The sequence below is a fragment of the Hyaena hyaena genome, unplaced genomic scaffold (assembly GCF_003009895.1).
Source record: "Hyaena hyaena isolate Hyena2069 unplaced genomic scaffold, ASM300989v1 scaffold_407, whole genome shotgun sequence".
In the NCBI taxonomy this organism is placed as follows: Eukaryota; Metazoa; Chordata; class Mammalia; order Carnivora; family Hyaenidae; genus Hyaena; species Hyaena hyaena.
In genome coordinates this window covers 153,688-170,486 of record NW_024081037.1, presented here as the reverse complement: position 1 = coordinate 170,486, position 16,799 = coordinate 153,688, and the positions used below count along the sequence as shown (strand labels likewise).

The 16,799-nt window shown below is 37.7% G+C and overlaps 1 protein-coding gene across 1 annotated transcript in view; it reads right to left on the bottom strand.

Annotated features, from left to right (window-relative positions):
- LOC120245096 (ABI family member 3 binding protein) overlaps positions 1-16,799 on the bottom strand; it is a 202,315-nt gene that overhangs the window by 160,461 nt on the left and 25,055 nt on the right. The window contains exons 3-4 of the mRNA XM_039251968.1: positions 11,882-11,950; positions 8,379-8,511 (exon numbers count right to left, since the gene is read on the bottom strand). Coding sequence (XP_039107899.1) covers positions 8,379-8,511; positions 11,882-11,950 — 202 coding nt within the window. The remainder of the gene's footprint in view (positions 1-8,378; positions 8,512-11,881; positions 11,951-16,799) is intronic.

Sequence of the window (16,799 nt, the reverse complement as noted above, 5' to 3'; positions counted from 1 at the left end):
ATCCATTATGTAGATTTTTTAATTCTCTTCATATCAGAGGTCACTTCCTGATGGCCCCTTTTTCAATATTTTTGCTTCTGATATAAATTCTGTCCTCTCTTCCTTCCCCCTCCCTGCCCCTCTCTTATTCCAGGGTTCTCCTGAACATAAATAAGCATCTTGGTGATTTTATTCCATTTCCTTATTCCATTCATTCACTTCTGAGCCAAAAAATTGCTTATTTTTAATTCTAACAAAAATGAAAAGAATATTCTCTTTTATCCCTGTTGTTTAACACAAAATTCCCTACAAGTAATCTACGTTATCGCACTTTCTCACCACTCATAATGCCTAAATCTCTTTGTGTCTGATCTGTTAATATAATAAAACCTTTTGATCAAATCTAATGATTTAATCCTCCCTGAGCTTCCTCACTACCATAAAATCTACTATTCTTCTCAAAATCTTCTTCTATCCCTGTTGACTTCAGGCCCCTTCTCCCCTCAACTGGTTTTCAAGGCCAGTTAGGTTTCCCTGCATGATTCCCCTTTTACCCATCTCTTCTCTATTTCTAAGAAGCACTTAAGAGGTCAGTTCAGGTTTTTATTATCTTTGGACTCAAAACAATTTTCAAACTGGCCAAAAATTTCCAGAAGCTCTCTCCTTTATCCCCTACTGGTGGCTGACTTAAAATCAACAAAACGAATCAGTTTCTAGTGATTTTAGTGCTACCTAAAATGGGAATAGCTTGCCTGAAATGGCATTTATAAAATAAAGCAAATAATATCAAAATCAACAAGAATAGCAAACACAGTACATTTACTGAGTGCTTACTGTATGCCAGACACTATGTTAACCATTTTAAATGTATCATCTCATTAAATTATGATAACCCTATGAGATAGGAGTATTATTATCCCATTTTACAGACTAAAAAACATACCTTTAAATAACTTGTCCAAGGCCATTCAGCTAATAATAAAACAGAATTTTGAACTTAGGTCAATCTGACCAGAATTTGTACCCTCAGTGTCAGTGCTGTTATCATTACTAAAGATACTCATCACGGACTCTATAAGAGAGATGTTGCAGAAGATGTTCAAAAGCTACATGACCTGAGTGTAGATTCCATTTACTCATTCACTTGTACATTTGCTGAGAACTGCTATTATAAAGCAGGATGCTAGAATCCACATGCAATGAAAGAGAAGTAGGACACCGTGAAAACTTCAAAAATGAGCTCACAGTATAGTGAAGGAGGTAGATGTACATATGGATAGAACTAAAGAAGTCAGGATCAAAAAACAGAAGGTCCTGAAGGGTGCTGAGTACAGCCTTCTGCAGCTTGAACTGTTGAAATGGACAGATGCATTTTAAATCCCAAGGGTGTGACTTAAAGTAGGACATCCTACCTGGGTCCAGGAAGGCAAAGTAGTCCAGATTTAAAACTCATGGCAGGAGCAGGGCTCATATTCTTGGAGACAGATTCTATCAGAGATTCTAGGATTTCTTTTACCAGGCGGTAGGGAGCTGGGATATTCTTCAGTGAAGGAATCAAGTTAAGCAGTGATGGAGGAGGCTAGACTTACCAGCAGTGGAAGAATTAGAGAGAAATTGGAGGGAAGAATCTCAGTTAATTAAAGGAATGAATCATGGAAGAAATGAAGGAAAAAAAACAGATCAAAGTTATATTTGTTTTTTTTTTTAAGTTTATTTATTTTGAGAGGGAGAGAGAGAGACAGAGAGAGAGCACACACACAAAGAAGGGCAGGGAGAGAGAGAGACACACACACACATGCACACACACACACACACAGAGAGAGAGAGAGAGAGAGAATCCCAAGGAAGCTCTACACTGTCAGCACAGAGCCTGACATGTGGCTAGATCTCACATATCGTGAGATCATGACCTGAGCCAACATGAAGAGTTGGAGGCATGAGCCACCTAGGAGTCCCCAAAGTTATTATTTCTACAAAAGAATTGATGCAACTAAATTCCTTATGGGATAATGTGCTAAGAAAAGCATAAATACAAATCAAAACTGAATTTCCTACCTTGAAGGAAATTAAGGTAATGGAAAGGAATTCTTTTGGTAGTATAGAAAATATGAATTGAGTTAGAGTTTGAGATACATTACATCAACAACTAAAAATAGTCTTAGAACTTTGGAAATGAGTCAAGGTCAGATGTCAGCCCTGCAAGTCATTTACATCCCTATCACTCCCATTGCTCTCTATACAACAGCAACATCAGCACTTCCTGTGACCTTTTAGAAATGCAGAATCTCGGGCTCTTCCTTAGGCCCATGGGATCAGAATCCACATTGTAACCAGGTCTCTTTATGATTTATATGCATAAAGTTTGAGAAGCACTGTTCTACTTGGAGGTGATAATTAAAGACAGCACAGATGAGATAAGGGGGGAAACAGATGAGAGATCCAAGGATAAAACTATTCCATTTTGGAAGATAGGATAAAAATTAGCAATAGAGAAGAGGAAAAGGCTAAGAGAAACATCTCACTAAATATGTCAAAAAAAAAAAAAGTTCAAGAAAGACGATGACTGACAATTCCACGGAGAGGTTAAACAGAGTAATAAGAGATGAGGGGCACCCAGGGGGTGGCTTAGTTGGTTAAGTGTCTGATTTCAACTCAGGTCATGATCTCATTGTTTGTGGGTTTGAGCCCCATGTCAGACTCTGTAGACAGCTCAATCTGGAACGTGTTTTGGATTCTGTGTCTCCCTCTCTCTCTGCCCCTTCCCCACTCACATTCTCTCTCTCTCTCTCTCTCTCTCTCAAAAATAAACAAACATTAAAAAAAGAGTATGAACTAAGAAAAACACTTCTGGATTTAGCAATTCATTGGTCATTGATGACCACAAAGAGATATTTCAGTGGAATGGTAGAAAAGGAAAGGAAACCAGTGAAAGGGAATAAAGATTGTAGGACTGGAACAGAAACCCGGGATGAGAAAGCAGACCACTCTGAGAAATTCTGGAAAGAAGAGATTGAAAAATAGCTTAGAAGAGGTAACGGGATTAACAGAAGATGTCATTTGCAGATAGGGAAATCTTGAACCTATTTGCAAGCAAGAGGCAGAGCCCCAGTGGCAGTGAAGGGGTAAATGTGAGAGTAAAGGCTTAAGGAACATGAGAGGGACAGGATAATGAGCACAGTCTCAAGTCAGAAATGTGTTCCTTGTAAAGAAGAGAAGATGGATGAATCTGGGTAAGGAAAGATTGAGCTGACTGTGGATAATCTAAATTTCCTGTTTTGCAGAAGCCGAGATGGACTAGGGTAGGAAAAGAGCCAGGGAAAGTAGGCAGGATGCGATTTCCAGGGTCCAGGGTCCAGGATTCAGGGTAAGGTGACAAGTGTCTGAATTAGAATTATTGGCATGAACTTGAAGAAGTAGAAGATAAAGACTTTGATGTACTTCCCAAAGGCAGAAATGTTATAACTTGGGGGCTCATTAGCTGTAGGGGAGGAAAAATAAAAAATGAATCAAGTTTTAAGTTAGAGTCAATGAAAGAATGAAGGTACTTCAAAAAGTACTAAGATATGGATCTGGTATATCAGAAGAAACAGTAAGAGTTCAATTTTGTATGTTAAGTTTGAAGTAATGGTGAGACTAAAAGTGAAAGTGCTGTTTTACTTTTTATTCATTCAGCACATATCTACTGAGGGCCTACTGTGTGCCCAAGGCTGACCTAGGGACTGGGAAGATTAAGCTGATTATGATACACATGGTCCCTGCCTTCACAGAGCTTAAAATTTACATGGAAAGACAAATGGATAATAAGGCATTGGCCTCAATCAAGTGAGAATTGACAAACGTCAAAAATATTTGCTTCTTAAAAACCTGGGGAGAACCAAAAAACAAAACAAAACAAAACAAAACAAAAAAGGCCAGAGCCTGCTCTAGACCAGCCCAAAAGGAGGGCCCTCATTCTATGTTAGCAGTAAATAACTATAATATCAAAGTGTTAGAAAATGTGAAAACGATTTCTAAACAAATCATAAAGCTTTAATAAGTTGGCAAAGGAGTGAGAACTAAAGCAATCTTGAACACTTTAACAACTTGGAAACATGGGAAGGAAAAACTAAGCTATTAATGAGGGAATAAATTTAGTTAAAAACATGTTTTACTCTTCATTTGGGCCAATTTGGAAAGCTTTCTTTTGCCCTTAGATATATTGAGGACAAATGTGTGCATTCTTCCATTCAAAGAATAAAAAACACATCTACTTTCCAATGTGAATTCAGAAAAGGATTTAGAAACATGGATACCCATATAGACCCTATGCAAATAGGAGCCATGTGTTTTGAGGGATACAGTGATACTCCATTAATATTTCCAAACTTAAAACAAGATGAAACAAAGGTTTTCTCACTGGAAACACTGCACTGAGCTTTGATAAATCGAGTCCAAATCCAAGTATAAAGAAAAAGAAATGTCCAATAAATTATTTGCCTTGTATAGGATAAATAGGGCTGTACGAATCAATGAGAAAGGATGACAATATTACACAGGGTGCCAGTATTAGAATTCAGTGGATTACACTGACTCCAGTTGGTGTTCCTGAAGCAAGCTAAAGGCATTCAGATCCCAATGATTATTTAAGAAGGTACTCCTGAAGGCAAAGTTCAGCTGTATTAATCATCTGGTTTTCAAGAAGTAATCATTCCCTATAGCTACTATTGCTTATTCTAACCTACTGGCTTAGTCAAAATTCTAAACAAACCCACCATCACGTAGGGGTAGATTTTGCCAGGTCTGCTTCTAATTACATTCATTTAGAATCCTGGTGGATTTATTTGGGTGTTTATAATGTGCACAGTAGATCCAGAGCCTTTCAACAAGGACTACTGTTTTTTCTCAGACACCACAAAGACTTTAAATTTCAGCTCTTTATTAACAGTACTAACTAGGAAGAAGGCATGTGTAAATGAAATCCCTAAGTACTCCAAATGCTTTTTTTAGGCATTGCCATTGAATTCTTCTTGTTCAGTCATGTCCTAAGAGTTCTCTATTTTTGTCCAGGATACCTTGATTGTCCCATTCATCCAGATTTGAAAGTTTATAAGTATCTCGATATGTTATTATTGAATCTTAAGAAAAGTACTTTATGCTAAGTAGAATTGTCAGTTTTGACTATTGTGATTTAATGGGCATGGCCCCATCTAGTTGATGAGAAGAGTAAAGCCAGGGCATGAGGGAAATGAGCAGAGGAGTTAGGAAGAGATACATGCATGGTCTGAGAAGCTTAAGTCTTCTAATCAATTGTCTTGGTTAATATCCCAGTTTCAGGAGACCATCTGTTCCTCCCCTTCTCCCTATTATCTCTTTGTGCTATCAAACCATGGCAACATCTATCAATTAGAATCAGTATCAGATAAATTCTTTCATGAAGGAGTAAGAACAAGCAGAATTGAAGAAGTTTGAGGACAGAGGAAGAAATTATATCCAAAGCATGCTCTATGAATTTGTGGGTCGGTTAACTCCATGAATTTATCAAGCAAGTTAAATAACTTAAGATCACTTAATAACTTAAGATTAACTTATTTAAGTTAAATAACTTAAAATCAGCTTCATTTAGCTACAAGAGCTCCACATTCCCTTTATTCCTTTGTTTTTTTCCCCTTCTTTTTAAAATTAGAAACTCAAGAAAATGAAAAGGAATAAGAAAGCAATCCATAAATGTTTATCTTCTCAGCACTGGTACCCTGGATGAATCCAGTAAAAGCTGGAACTATCACAAGAAAGCATATTCTTTAGAGTCCATATTCCAAACAAAGTAAGTTAATGGACTTAGTGGTGGTGATAAAGGAACATTTTAGTTTCTTTGAAACATCTCAAGCTTATTTTTCAAGACATTTGGTTTTGGCACGATCTTCTACATGGGTTTTTCCAAAAATTTCTTCCTTTAGAACTATGAACATGTGTGAAGGAAAATGTAATTTTTTTCTTAGTCTAAATTTCCTAATCAAAGTCATATGAAAGGTACTCTTGAGAACCTATAAACATTTTTAAAGGTCTTTCTTTTTAGTTCAATTTAGACAAATAAAACACTACACAAGAGAGATTGTCAAAAAACTATATGAAAATGTGCTCAGTACTGTTAGCAAAAGAGAAGTGCATATTAAGCCTCTAGTAAGAGGCTGCTGTGCTAGAAGAGTGAAAATGCAAAATGCTGACAACATGAAATGCTTGCGAGAATGCGGAACAATCAGAACTGTCCTATCGCTTATGGGAGTGTAAATGGAAAAGTCAGGCAAAAAAAGAAAAAAAAAGTTAAATATATATTTCCCTGTGACCCAGCAATTCCACTTCTAAGAATTTATCTAAGAGAAATTGAAAGATAGGTCTACAAAGTCTTAAAGAAAAACATGTATAAAATCTCAATTCATAATAACCCAAAACAAGACACAACTAAGTACCTACCAACAAAAAACTAGATAATAAATTCTGGAATATTCACATAACAGAACACCACTCAGAAGTTAAAAAGGAATGAAGGATGACTGAGTGGATCAGTCGGTTAAGCATTCAATTTCAGCTCAGGTCATGATCTCAAGATTGGCAAGTTTGAGCCCCGCATCGGTCTGAGCTCCACATCTAGCTCTTTGTTCTATCCCCTTCTTTCTCTCTTCATCCCTCCCCCACTCGTGCTCTCTCTCTCAAAACTAAACAAACATTAAAGAAAGGAATGAAATATTAATACATGCAATGTCATGAAAGAATCTCAAAAACAGGCTGAATGCAAACAAAGGGACACATAATAACATACTATATGATCTCATTTATGTATAGTTATAGATTAGGCAAAACTAATCTATAGTGATAGAAATCAAATCAGTGGTTGCTTCTTGAGGAAAGTACTATCTGGGAGAATGAAAATGTTCTGCTTCTTGATGGGGCATAGATTATATGCATTTTCCTAACTGATCAAACAGTGCATTCCACTGGATTTAAATTATACCTCAGTAACACAATTTTTATTATCTCAGAGCCTGGAGCCTGTTCAGATTTTGTGTCTCCCTCTCTCTCTGTCCCTTCCTCACTTACATTCTAGTTGTCAAAAAAATAAATAAATAAACATTTTTTTAAAAAATTAAAAAATAAAAAGGGAATGAAAGTTTTAAAGTTTAAGAATCACTTTGAGTCCATTTAAAATTTTTAAAAACTTTTTCATAGAATGCCTTTGTTGAAGCTTGAGAATTTGGAATGCTTGTCAGATGCAAAGTTTTCACTTTAAAAAAAAAGAATTTAATGTTTGTCTACTTTTGAGAGGTGGGGGGAAGGGCAGAGAGAGAGAGACAGAGAGAGACAGACAGACAGACACAGAATCTGAAGCAGGCTCCAGGCTCCGAGCTGTCAGCAAAGAGCCTGATGTGGGTCTTGAACCCATGAGACATGAGATCATGACCTGAGCCGAAACTGGACTCAACTGATTGATCCACTCAGGTGCCCCTGAAGTTTTGAATTTTAAAGGTAATGTAAATATTTATGAGAAACAACCATTTAATTTCCCAGCTTCAGCATGCAGTACAGACCATGCCAAATTATGTGCTGTGTAGATGAATGGCAATTATTTAAAAATATGCTTAGATTTTTCTTATTTTGTCCAGCAAAGGAAAATAGGAGCTTCATTTCCAAACCCTTGCTTTTTCCTGTGTTTATATCTCTCACTATGTCTATCTCTCCAGTTTCTCAACCAGTAATTCTCAGGCTGAGGTGGGCATCTGAATCTTCCGGAGGGCTTAAAACACAGATTACTGAGCCCCACCTTCAGAGTTTCTGATCATGGAAGTGAACCCAAATGATTTTGATGCAGCTTGGTTTGGGGCAACACTTCTACTGCTTCTAGCGCTTCTACTGTCAAATCAAAGATCCATCCTTTTCCAACCAAAGATCAACATTTCCAACTTTCAACCATCTTTCCTAACTGCCTTGGCCATCATGCTCTGAGCTTTTATTACTCTTCCCACTGAAACTCCCCATTGCTATTTGGCTCACTCTCCCTTGTGCTTTATTCTTTGGAAAGAAAAAATGATGGCATGTGTTTCCTATTCAGGTAGGTGGTAATTCCCTCAAGGGGAGGGCCCTCACTCAGCATTTTCATTCCTCTCGCACTTAGGACAGGCTGTATAGCTAATGGGTGATCTGTATCTGCTAATGCCCCTGATATTTATACATTCTTCCAAAGCATGTACAGATACTAGTAAAACCAAGAGCTAGGGGGCACCTGCCTGGTTTAGTGGATAGAGCATGTGACTTAATCTTGGAGTTGTGAGTTTAAGCCCCACATTGGGTGCAGAGATTACTTTAAAAATAAAAAAAAATGCAAGAGCTACTTTTCAGGTTAAAGAAAAGTCTTTTGTTAGATGAATTACCTGTCATTGGGACAGTGACTTGGCAATGTCCAGTCATGGTGTGGGTTAATGAGGAAACCCCAGGACAGGAATACAGAGCTTGGCGATAGAGTGCCGACAACCAGCTGGAGAGGTTTACGAGAGCGTGCTTTACCTGTGAAGGTAACATACAGGTTAGTTCTGGTAATAGTTTATTTTTATATTGGGGTAAAATGCATAAAAATGACCTAGGAAGATGATAAAGAATGTGAAAGCATGAAGTGTCTTTTCTTTTCAGAGAGTGCACAAATATTAATTTTTTGCCCATGAATTTAGGCAGAAATCCAACATAATATTATTTTGAGATTTATGTGTGTATGCATGTGTGTATGTGTATATATATGTATGCCTATATGGGTAATGTACACATGTAAACTCTATCCAATTATACCTAAGTTTTATTTCTTATGGGTTAGGGATGAATATGAAGGTCTTAGCTATTACCAGTGAAATATATAATGGAAATGGATTCACTCATTTCATTTCTTTTACAGATACAATAAAATCATATTGGTTTCCTATCCCCTACCCAGGACTATGAACTAGTGTGAAAGAACATCAAAGAATAGAAAGCTTAACATCCTACTTGTAGGTTATATTCTCTTTTTCAAGTCAGTTTAGAAGCAGAAAAAATCACTTGTCATAAGCCTTTTTTTTCTTACAGTGAGTGTAAAAAAAATGGAAATGTATTTTCCATATGGAAAATGTATGCATTTTTTTTATATTCTTAATAATGCTGGAACAGCAGAGATAATATAGGAATCACAGTTCTTCTGATGGGACTAATTGGATTTGGGCAATGCCTAAGAGATGGTAACAAAACCACTTTACATCTTTTTCCAATATATAGGGGGCAGATATTTGCATTTTCAAAAATATCTAAAACTTCAGGAATAAGGGACAGTGAAGAATAGGAATGAAGATCCTTTGCTGTGGAAACCAGTAGTGGCTTAATAAAAAAAAAATCTGTAAATAAAATAATAATGCAATATCTAATAAAACTGTACAGAATATAAAACATTTTTATTTCCATTGGACTCCATCTTTCATTTTGTGAGACTATGCCTGTTACATTTGCTATAGGAAGAACTTGTGTTGTTTTAATCTAATGCAGTAGCAACTAATAGGTAGGAAGGTACCCTTTGTAGGAGCTCAGTGAAAGTTATCTGAACCAAATGCCTTATGGCAATTTTGTCATGCTTGCTGCTTCTGTTAGATTTAAGTTCTGTGAGTTATTCTGGTGAAAAACCTTCTCAGCCCAGAATATATATAACCAAGTAGTGGCAAATTGTTTCATTGTTACATAGTTGAATTTTTTAAGACATTTGAAACAATTGTCAAGGATAGCTGTTATTTGGTTGTAAACATGCATTTATCCTTCTCTTTAAGAATTTTCCAGCTCTACCTATAATACTAGCTCCCATGATTGTAATTCCAAGAGTCCAGGTCTGTCTCCCCATGAGAGTAGATTAGGACCTGATGAGGGTAAGGGGTTTATGTAGTTTGAAAAAGCCCTGAAGGGATTCTGCTATTCCTTTTCCCACCTCTGATTGTTTTTCTCTAATGTAATACCACTATCTCATTTTAGAAATAAAAACTAAGGCCCAGATGTGTTTCAGTTTCAAGGGTGTCCAATGTCATACCAAGGGCAGGATCAAGACTCAAATTTCTGTCTTCTGAACTGTAGTTTTGTTTTGTTTTGTTTTTCTACATCATTGGCCTAGCTCAGCATGTATGGAGAAAATGCCATTTAGAGACAAAAGATAAATTTTCCTTTCTCCAAGGGAACCTAAAGCCTACAAGACTAGAAAATAATTATTTCACTAAGTATGGATCTGATATAAAAGTGATTCATTAACATGTATGTGGTAAATGTAAAATTAATCAAAGTAAATACATTAGTCATTGTATCATTCTCAAATGCACATCACAAAAAAAAAAAAAAAGTTATATCCGTTGCCTGAAAGGAAAGGTGTGGTAGCTTAGTATATCCTGAGCAAGGTGAAACAATTTCCTGAGCTGGTCATCACAAAGGGAAAGATGATTTTAAGACCAGTGCCATCCAAGTTCCCACATGAAGTTATAAAGTGCTATTAAGTTGTCATCATCCCCTTGACGTCCTTTACATTTTTGTTTTTGTATTAAGGAGTTTGATGAACGTGAGGATCAAGCTAATACTTCTTGACTTTATTAAATATTTTGAAATAAAGTCTTGAAATGATGACTATCATTACAAGTTATAAGGAGTAACTGAAATTTCCCTGATGTTTTGTTATAATTTAAGGGGCCAGGAAAAGGGATTTGTACTTTTCAAAATGCTTGACTGTTTACTGCTTCTCCAAAAAGACATGAAAAACAACTGAAGGAGGGGAGGGGACTGTGGCAACTGATTTCTGGTAACCAGCTTGGCTAATGTATCCAGAGGACAGGATTCACAGCTGCAAAGGGGCTGTTTGCTCAGTGTAGTTGAAGATCTGTATGCTTCCTACAGCCCCATTCCATCCCCTTAGAAAGATCTAACAAACAAAAGAGAACCTTCGTTGCTCGACATCTAGTGTACTGTAAAAGAGAAACATGATTAGAAAATATTATTTTATGAATAATTCACATTAGAAAATGAAAGAGAAAACAAAACCTTTTAATCAAGTATCTACAGTTAGGGAGATTTGATACCAGACAGTAAAAGCATATTCACAGCTTCTACAGCCTCTTAGAGCAAGGGCCTGCTTATTCGATCTGAGAAGCATTTTAGTAGTGAAATTGGGACAAGGTAAGATTTTAATCTTTCTTCAGTCATGTAGAAAAGGTTTCTACTCATTTATTCATATGGTATTTACTTTCCGGTCTCAAATCTCCCCATCCCTGGGAGTATCTGTGTTGTCTTGCTATTGTTTCATGAAAGCAGTCCTTGCTCTATTTGTTTGACTAAATACAAGAGGTTTCAAAGGAAGAGATGAGGAGTAAAGTAAAACCCAAATTCTAACCCATTCAAGATGCCTAGAAATGAGTTATGCTTTTGAAATGTAGACAGTTTCCTTTAACAAAAGTTAGACATCAGATTTTGCCCTTAAGACCTGGAAAGCACAATAGCTCATGGGTTCACATACTGTGAAATAGACAGGCTAGCAGGAGCTCACCGTAGGTAAGGACTTGCTGTGGGCCAGGCCCTGTCCTACAGGCTACATATGCATAAGCTCCTTTAACCCTCAAAACGGGCCCTCGTATACAGGAGAGAGGAGGTACACACAAGTCCAGTAATTTGCCTAAATTCCACAGGTTTGTATGTAGTGCCAGAAGAAGATCCCCAGAAGTCTCAACAACCAGACCCTAATACCTGCAAGGAGGGTTATCTGTGGACATGAGGCCTGCTGGCTACATGTTCTAATCCACTCTCCTAAGGCTTCTCCAGTGCACTTGGTCTCCATGGTAGAAATGAGAAGACGTGGTTTAAAGTTAATACAAATTTTAAAAAGAACAAAATATACCTGAGCATGACTTCTTTTGACTTGGAGGAGGAGCAGGCCGCACGACAATCAGATACTTAGGCTCTGCATCTGGAAATAATAACATTATTTATTAGTAAAATTTTCTGAGAAGGAGCAACATTAATGACAGTACATCCATGTCCTGACTCAACATTCCCCAGCATTAATCATCATAACCACAGCATCAGTGGATGACAGGACCCAGGAATTCGGAAAGTTAATACTTCCTGAGATGGTTCAGTCCACTAAGTTTTTTAAATGAATATTAAATCCAGATTTTCAAAGCCAAATGGAGAGGAGCTGGGGAGAAGTCTTAAGAGAATCTTGCTAGACACAGATTTTGTGTCACATTTTCATCAGTTCTTTCCTCTACAAAGAGTTTTTTTTAAATCTGATTATATGCATTTTGTTATCCTACTCTTCACACTCTTCTGATGCTTCAGAATCAGAGAAGGAAAATCATACTTGCATAAGACACAACAGGGTCTCTCCTGCTGTGTGATCTGAAACTGCTCGTTTCTCTGTTAATATGAATATTCTTTTTTAAAAAATGTTTATTTATTTGGGGGGGGGGCAGAGAAAGAAGAGAATCCCAAGCAGGCTCTGCATTGTCAGTGCAGAGCCCAAAGAGCCCAAAGAGAGAGAGCTTGATCTCACAAGTGGTGAGACCATGACCTGAGCTGAAGTCCTAGAATTGGACGCTTAACCCACTGAGCCATCCAAGTGCCCCTGCAATATAAATATTCTTAATGTTCTATTTTTTGATCCTACTTGCATCATTTCTCAGCCTGTTAATCATATTCAACCCATCCTTTTCATTAGCAATTTTTTTAAATGTCTATTTACAGACAGACAGACAGAGTGTGAGCAGGGAAGGGGCAGAGGGAGAGGGAGACACAGAATCTGAAACAGGCTCCAGGCTCTGAGCTGTCAGCACAGATCCCGACGTGGGCTTGAACCCACAAACTGTGAGACCATGACCTGAGCCAAAGTTGACGCTTAACTGTCTGAGCCACCTAGGCACCCCTTCATGAGCAATTTTTAAACAGAGTCACCATTTTACGTTGGTATACTTTCACCTAAAATATGCCAGTGGAAAATAAAGAAAATCTTTTAAAAATATTTATATTTTAAATAAATGATATTTAAACAATCAGTATGAATCAGTATGCACTACGTCAGGAACTAATAATTTATCAAATAATTTTTAAATTTTTGGTAATGTTTATTTTGAGAGAGACAGAGAACATGAACAGGGGAGGAGGAGAGAGAGAGAGAGAGAAAGAGAGAGAGAGAATATCCCAAGCAGGCTTCACACTCAGCTTGACACAGGGCTCAATTTTCACAAACGTGAGGTCATGACCTGAGCTGAAATCAAAAGTGTGATTAACCAACTCAGCGAGCGAAGTGCCCCCAAAGTCTTTTTTTTTAAATTGGTGTTTCCAAGATGGTTGATTTAAATATATATAAATAAGCCAAATGCACATTATACTAACCAGCATTTCCTAAGCACTTCTACTGGACTAACAGATTGATGAATCTTATCTACAATAGTTCTTCAGTAGCTTTGGATCCTGAAATTCACTCTACACCCAATTTCATTTGGGTGCTGCAGTAACCAAGAGTTCACCTCTGCTGGCTCAGACACACCTCACATCTTTGTTTTGTTTTGTTTTCATCCTGGGTACAAATAGCTCCCCTCTCCATGGGTTTGGAACAGATGTCTTCTCTGCCCAAGGTTTTACAGAGCTGAACTTCTCACCTAGAGACAACCTGGAAATCCAGCCACTTTTAATTACTTGAACCTTTGTCTTTTTCTGGACGTTCCACATATCCTTATTTGCTATAACCTGCCACAGTAATTATACTCTATCAGGTAAACCAGATAACCTCTTGAACTGACCTCAGAGCTTTGCCTGCTTACTGATAATTACCTCAGGTCCACAACACAGAAAAAGGAACATTCATTATGTTTCAGATCTTGTGTTTGAAAGCCTATGTTGCTTAGTGGAGCTCATATAAGGAATGCTTAACCTAAATCAAGGTCCCTAGTAGCAATATAACACATTTCCTGATTTTATTTGGGATATAAAGGAACATAAGTATTAAGAAAGTACCACATATTCAGTATTTTCTATGTGTAGAATACTTGTTAAGCGCTTTGTGTTTGTGACTTAATTATTCCTCTTGGCAACCCTACTTGATATATGCTATCATTACCCCAATTTGTAGATGAAGTTACTGAGGCAGGGTCAGCTTTGTGGATGTGCAACATGCACCATCACGCAGGGTGCCATGTCCAGAAGGGTTTCATGCTTGGTCTAACGCCCTGCTGTCACAATCTTGAAATTCTTTTTTTAAATATTTTTATTTATTTTTTAAGAGACAGAAAGAGAGCACAAGCGGGGGAGAGGCAGAGAGAGAGGGAGACACAGAAAGAATCTGAAGCAGGCTCCAGGCTCTGAGCTGTCAGTACAGAGCCCAATGCGGGGCTCAAACTTGTGAACCACGAGATCATGATCTGAGCCAAAGTTGGACATTAACCAACTGAGCCACCCAGGTGCCCCACAATCTTGAAACTCTTAATAGTTATACCTTTGAATCTGTGTTTTGTGAGAGAAGTCTGAAGGGATGATAAAGCAAATGTGTGAGCAGAGGAGACAGGAACCATATTCGATGCCTGTGCTTTCTTTCCTTCACATTTAGTGGTTGAGATGCCCTATTAATATAGCATTCTGAGGGGACCCTTGTGGTAGGGTCCCCTCCCTAAGGAGAAAAAAAACACCTCAAGGCAACCTGGCTATATGTGTAAGGGACAATACCCCTCATGACTTTGTAACAGGAGACCACTTAATCAGACTACATGTTAGTGTGTTACCATCTGTGGGAGACAAAGAGTTAGAGACTATATAAAACACTACACCATGTGGCGTTTGGGGCTCAGTTCTTTGATTACAAACCCAACTGAGCAGGGCTCACAATCAAGTTGCCTCCTGGAAAGAAAAGCCTCGGTGTCACAACTCTCTGTGAGAGAATCCTGCTACCCTCTGATGCATGGGGGTTCAGCAGGACTCAAAACAAGGAGAGCCTATTGCACCCATGACCGAGGGAGAGGGCACGGAGGGGGCTGAGAGTCACACTGTTCAATTAAACCCACACTGGCTTTGATGCAGAAAGAAGGAAATGGCACTTTAACACCAATGGCAGAATAATCCTAGAGTATCCTTTCTCATTCATGTTAGTTATACCATATTTGCCAACCACTTCTGAAAATGATGACCTAGAAGCAAAGGGGAAACCAGAGCAAGCCCTGATTCCCCACACTTTTCATATCTTCTTCACTCGTAAGTAAGCCCAAGGCAGAGCTGTGGCAGCATGTCCATGTGCTAAGGAGTCCAGTAAAAAGAGCAGTTAGTTTTGTGCATTTCTACTCTTCTATTAAGAATGACATACATGTGCATGTATGAATTACCAAGTACAAAGTGTGTCACTTTGGTGACTCTGCTTAGGAGCTAAAGGCCCATATTTGCATTTAAAACTAGGATAGCATTGTAAAACTGGCAAAATTAATGCTAATGATGTAAACTTTTAAGTTACTAATAGCATTAAATAGCAGATAAAATAATATTCATCACAAGGTGAGAGAGAAACTGGAAGGAAAAATTTTATATTTTAATATCTAATGACATTTTTTTTCCTGCTTTTTGAAATAAGGACCTTCCATTTATGTTGCACTTGGCCTTGCAAATTATATGGCTATCTTAATCTAGTCCCCAAAATGCCCTTTTACTGTTTTTTTTAAATTTCTTTATTATGAGGGGCAGCTGGATTGGGGGCAGAAGCAGGGGAGGGGTAGAGAGCGGGGTAGGACAGAATCCCAAGCAGACTCCACACTGTCAGTGCAGAGCCCAATGTGAGGCTCAAACCCACGAACCATGAGACAGTGACCTGAGACGAGACCAAAAATCAGACTGAGCCACGCAGGCACCCCCAAAATGCCCTTTTAGTGAGTCTCTGGAATTCACTTCTAGAAAATGAAGCTAAATCTCTGTGTTTCTTAAATTACTCTCACTGTGGTGGAGTCTTTTAGACCTAGCCTTTCATTTCCTTCCTTGATGCACATTAATTCAATTATGCCTCAGTGGTTTAAAAACAAAGTCCAGAAATATGAGAATAACATACGTAGAAGCCAAAGATAGTGCCATGATCCAAGACATATGGTTATATGAGCAATTTAAAAGTAATTTTTGTTATGATCAGTCATTTTGCATAAAGCACAGGCTGTTACAGTCAATTACAAATTGGAACAGATGTGGGGGAGCTGGGTTTAGATGTGCTGCCTCTCACTGCTCATTACAAGCTTCCAACATTCATGTATTTCAACAGACTCTGCACTCGGTTTGGAACACAGAGATGGAAAAATAAAGCAACTTAAAAAACCAGAGTTTCTATTTCTGTTATGTACTATGAAATTCTCTGTGGGGTTGTAGCAGCCTGGAAATATATATACTGTAGTTTGATCAGCAATTCTGGAAACACATGCCAAAATATACTACTTCATTTAGAAAATGTATGTAATTAAATTGTCAATTTCAGCAAATTTGTGTAGAATGCAGTTACTTGAACCAACCTTCCATTCCCGGTAATTAAGCCTATACTATGTTGTAGACTAATTACATCTAATTTGATTAATATTTCAAATGCCCTGGAGGTGAAGAGTCGGGACAAGCTTACTTTTTAAGGAAATCTACTATTGAAATCCTTTATAAAGTACTAAATTTTTTGATAATGCAAATAATCCTCCCATAATTGCTCCATTTGACAAATCCCAGTTCTCACATTTTTATTAGAGGACATGTGCATTGTAAGACATGCTGCTTCAGAATGAGGTCATAGCGAAGTTCATTTCTGCCATGAG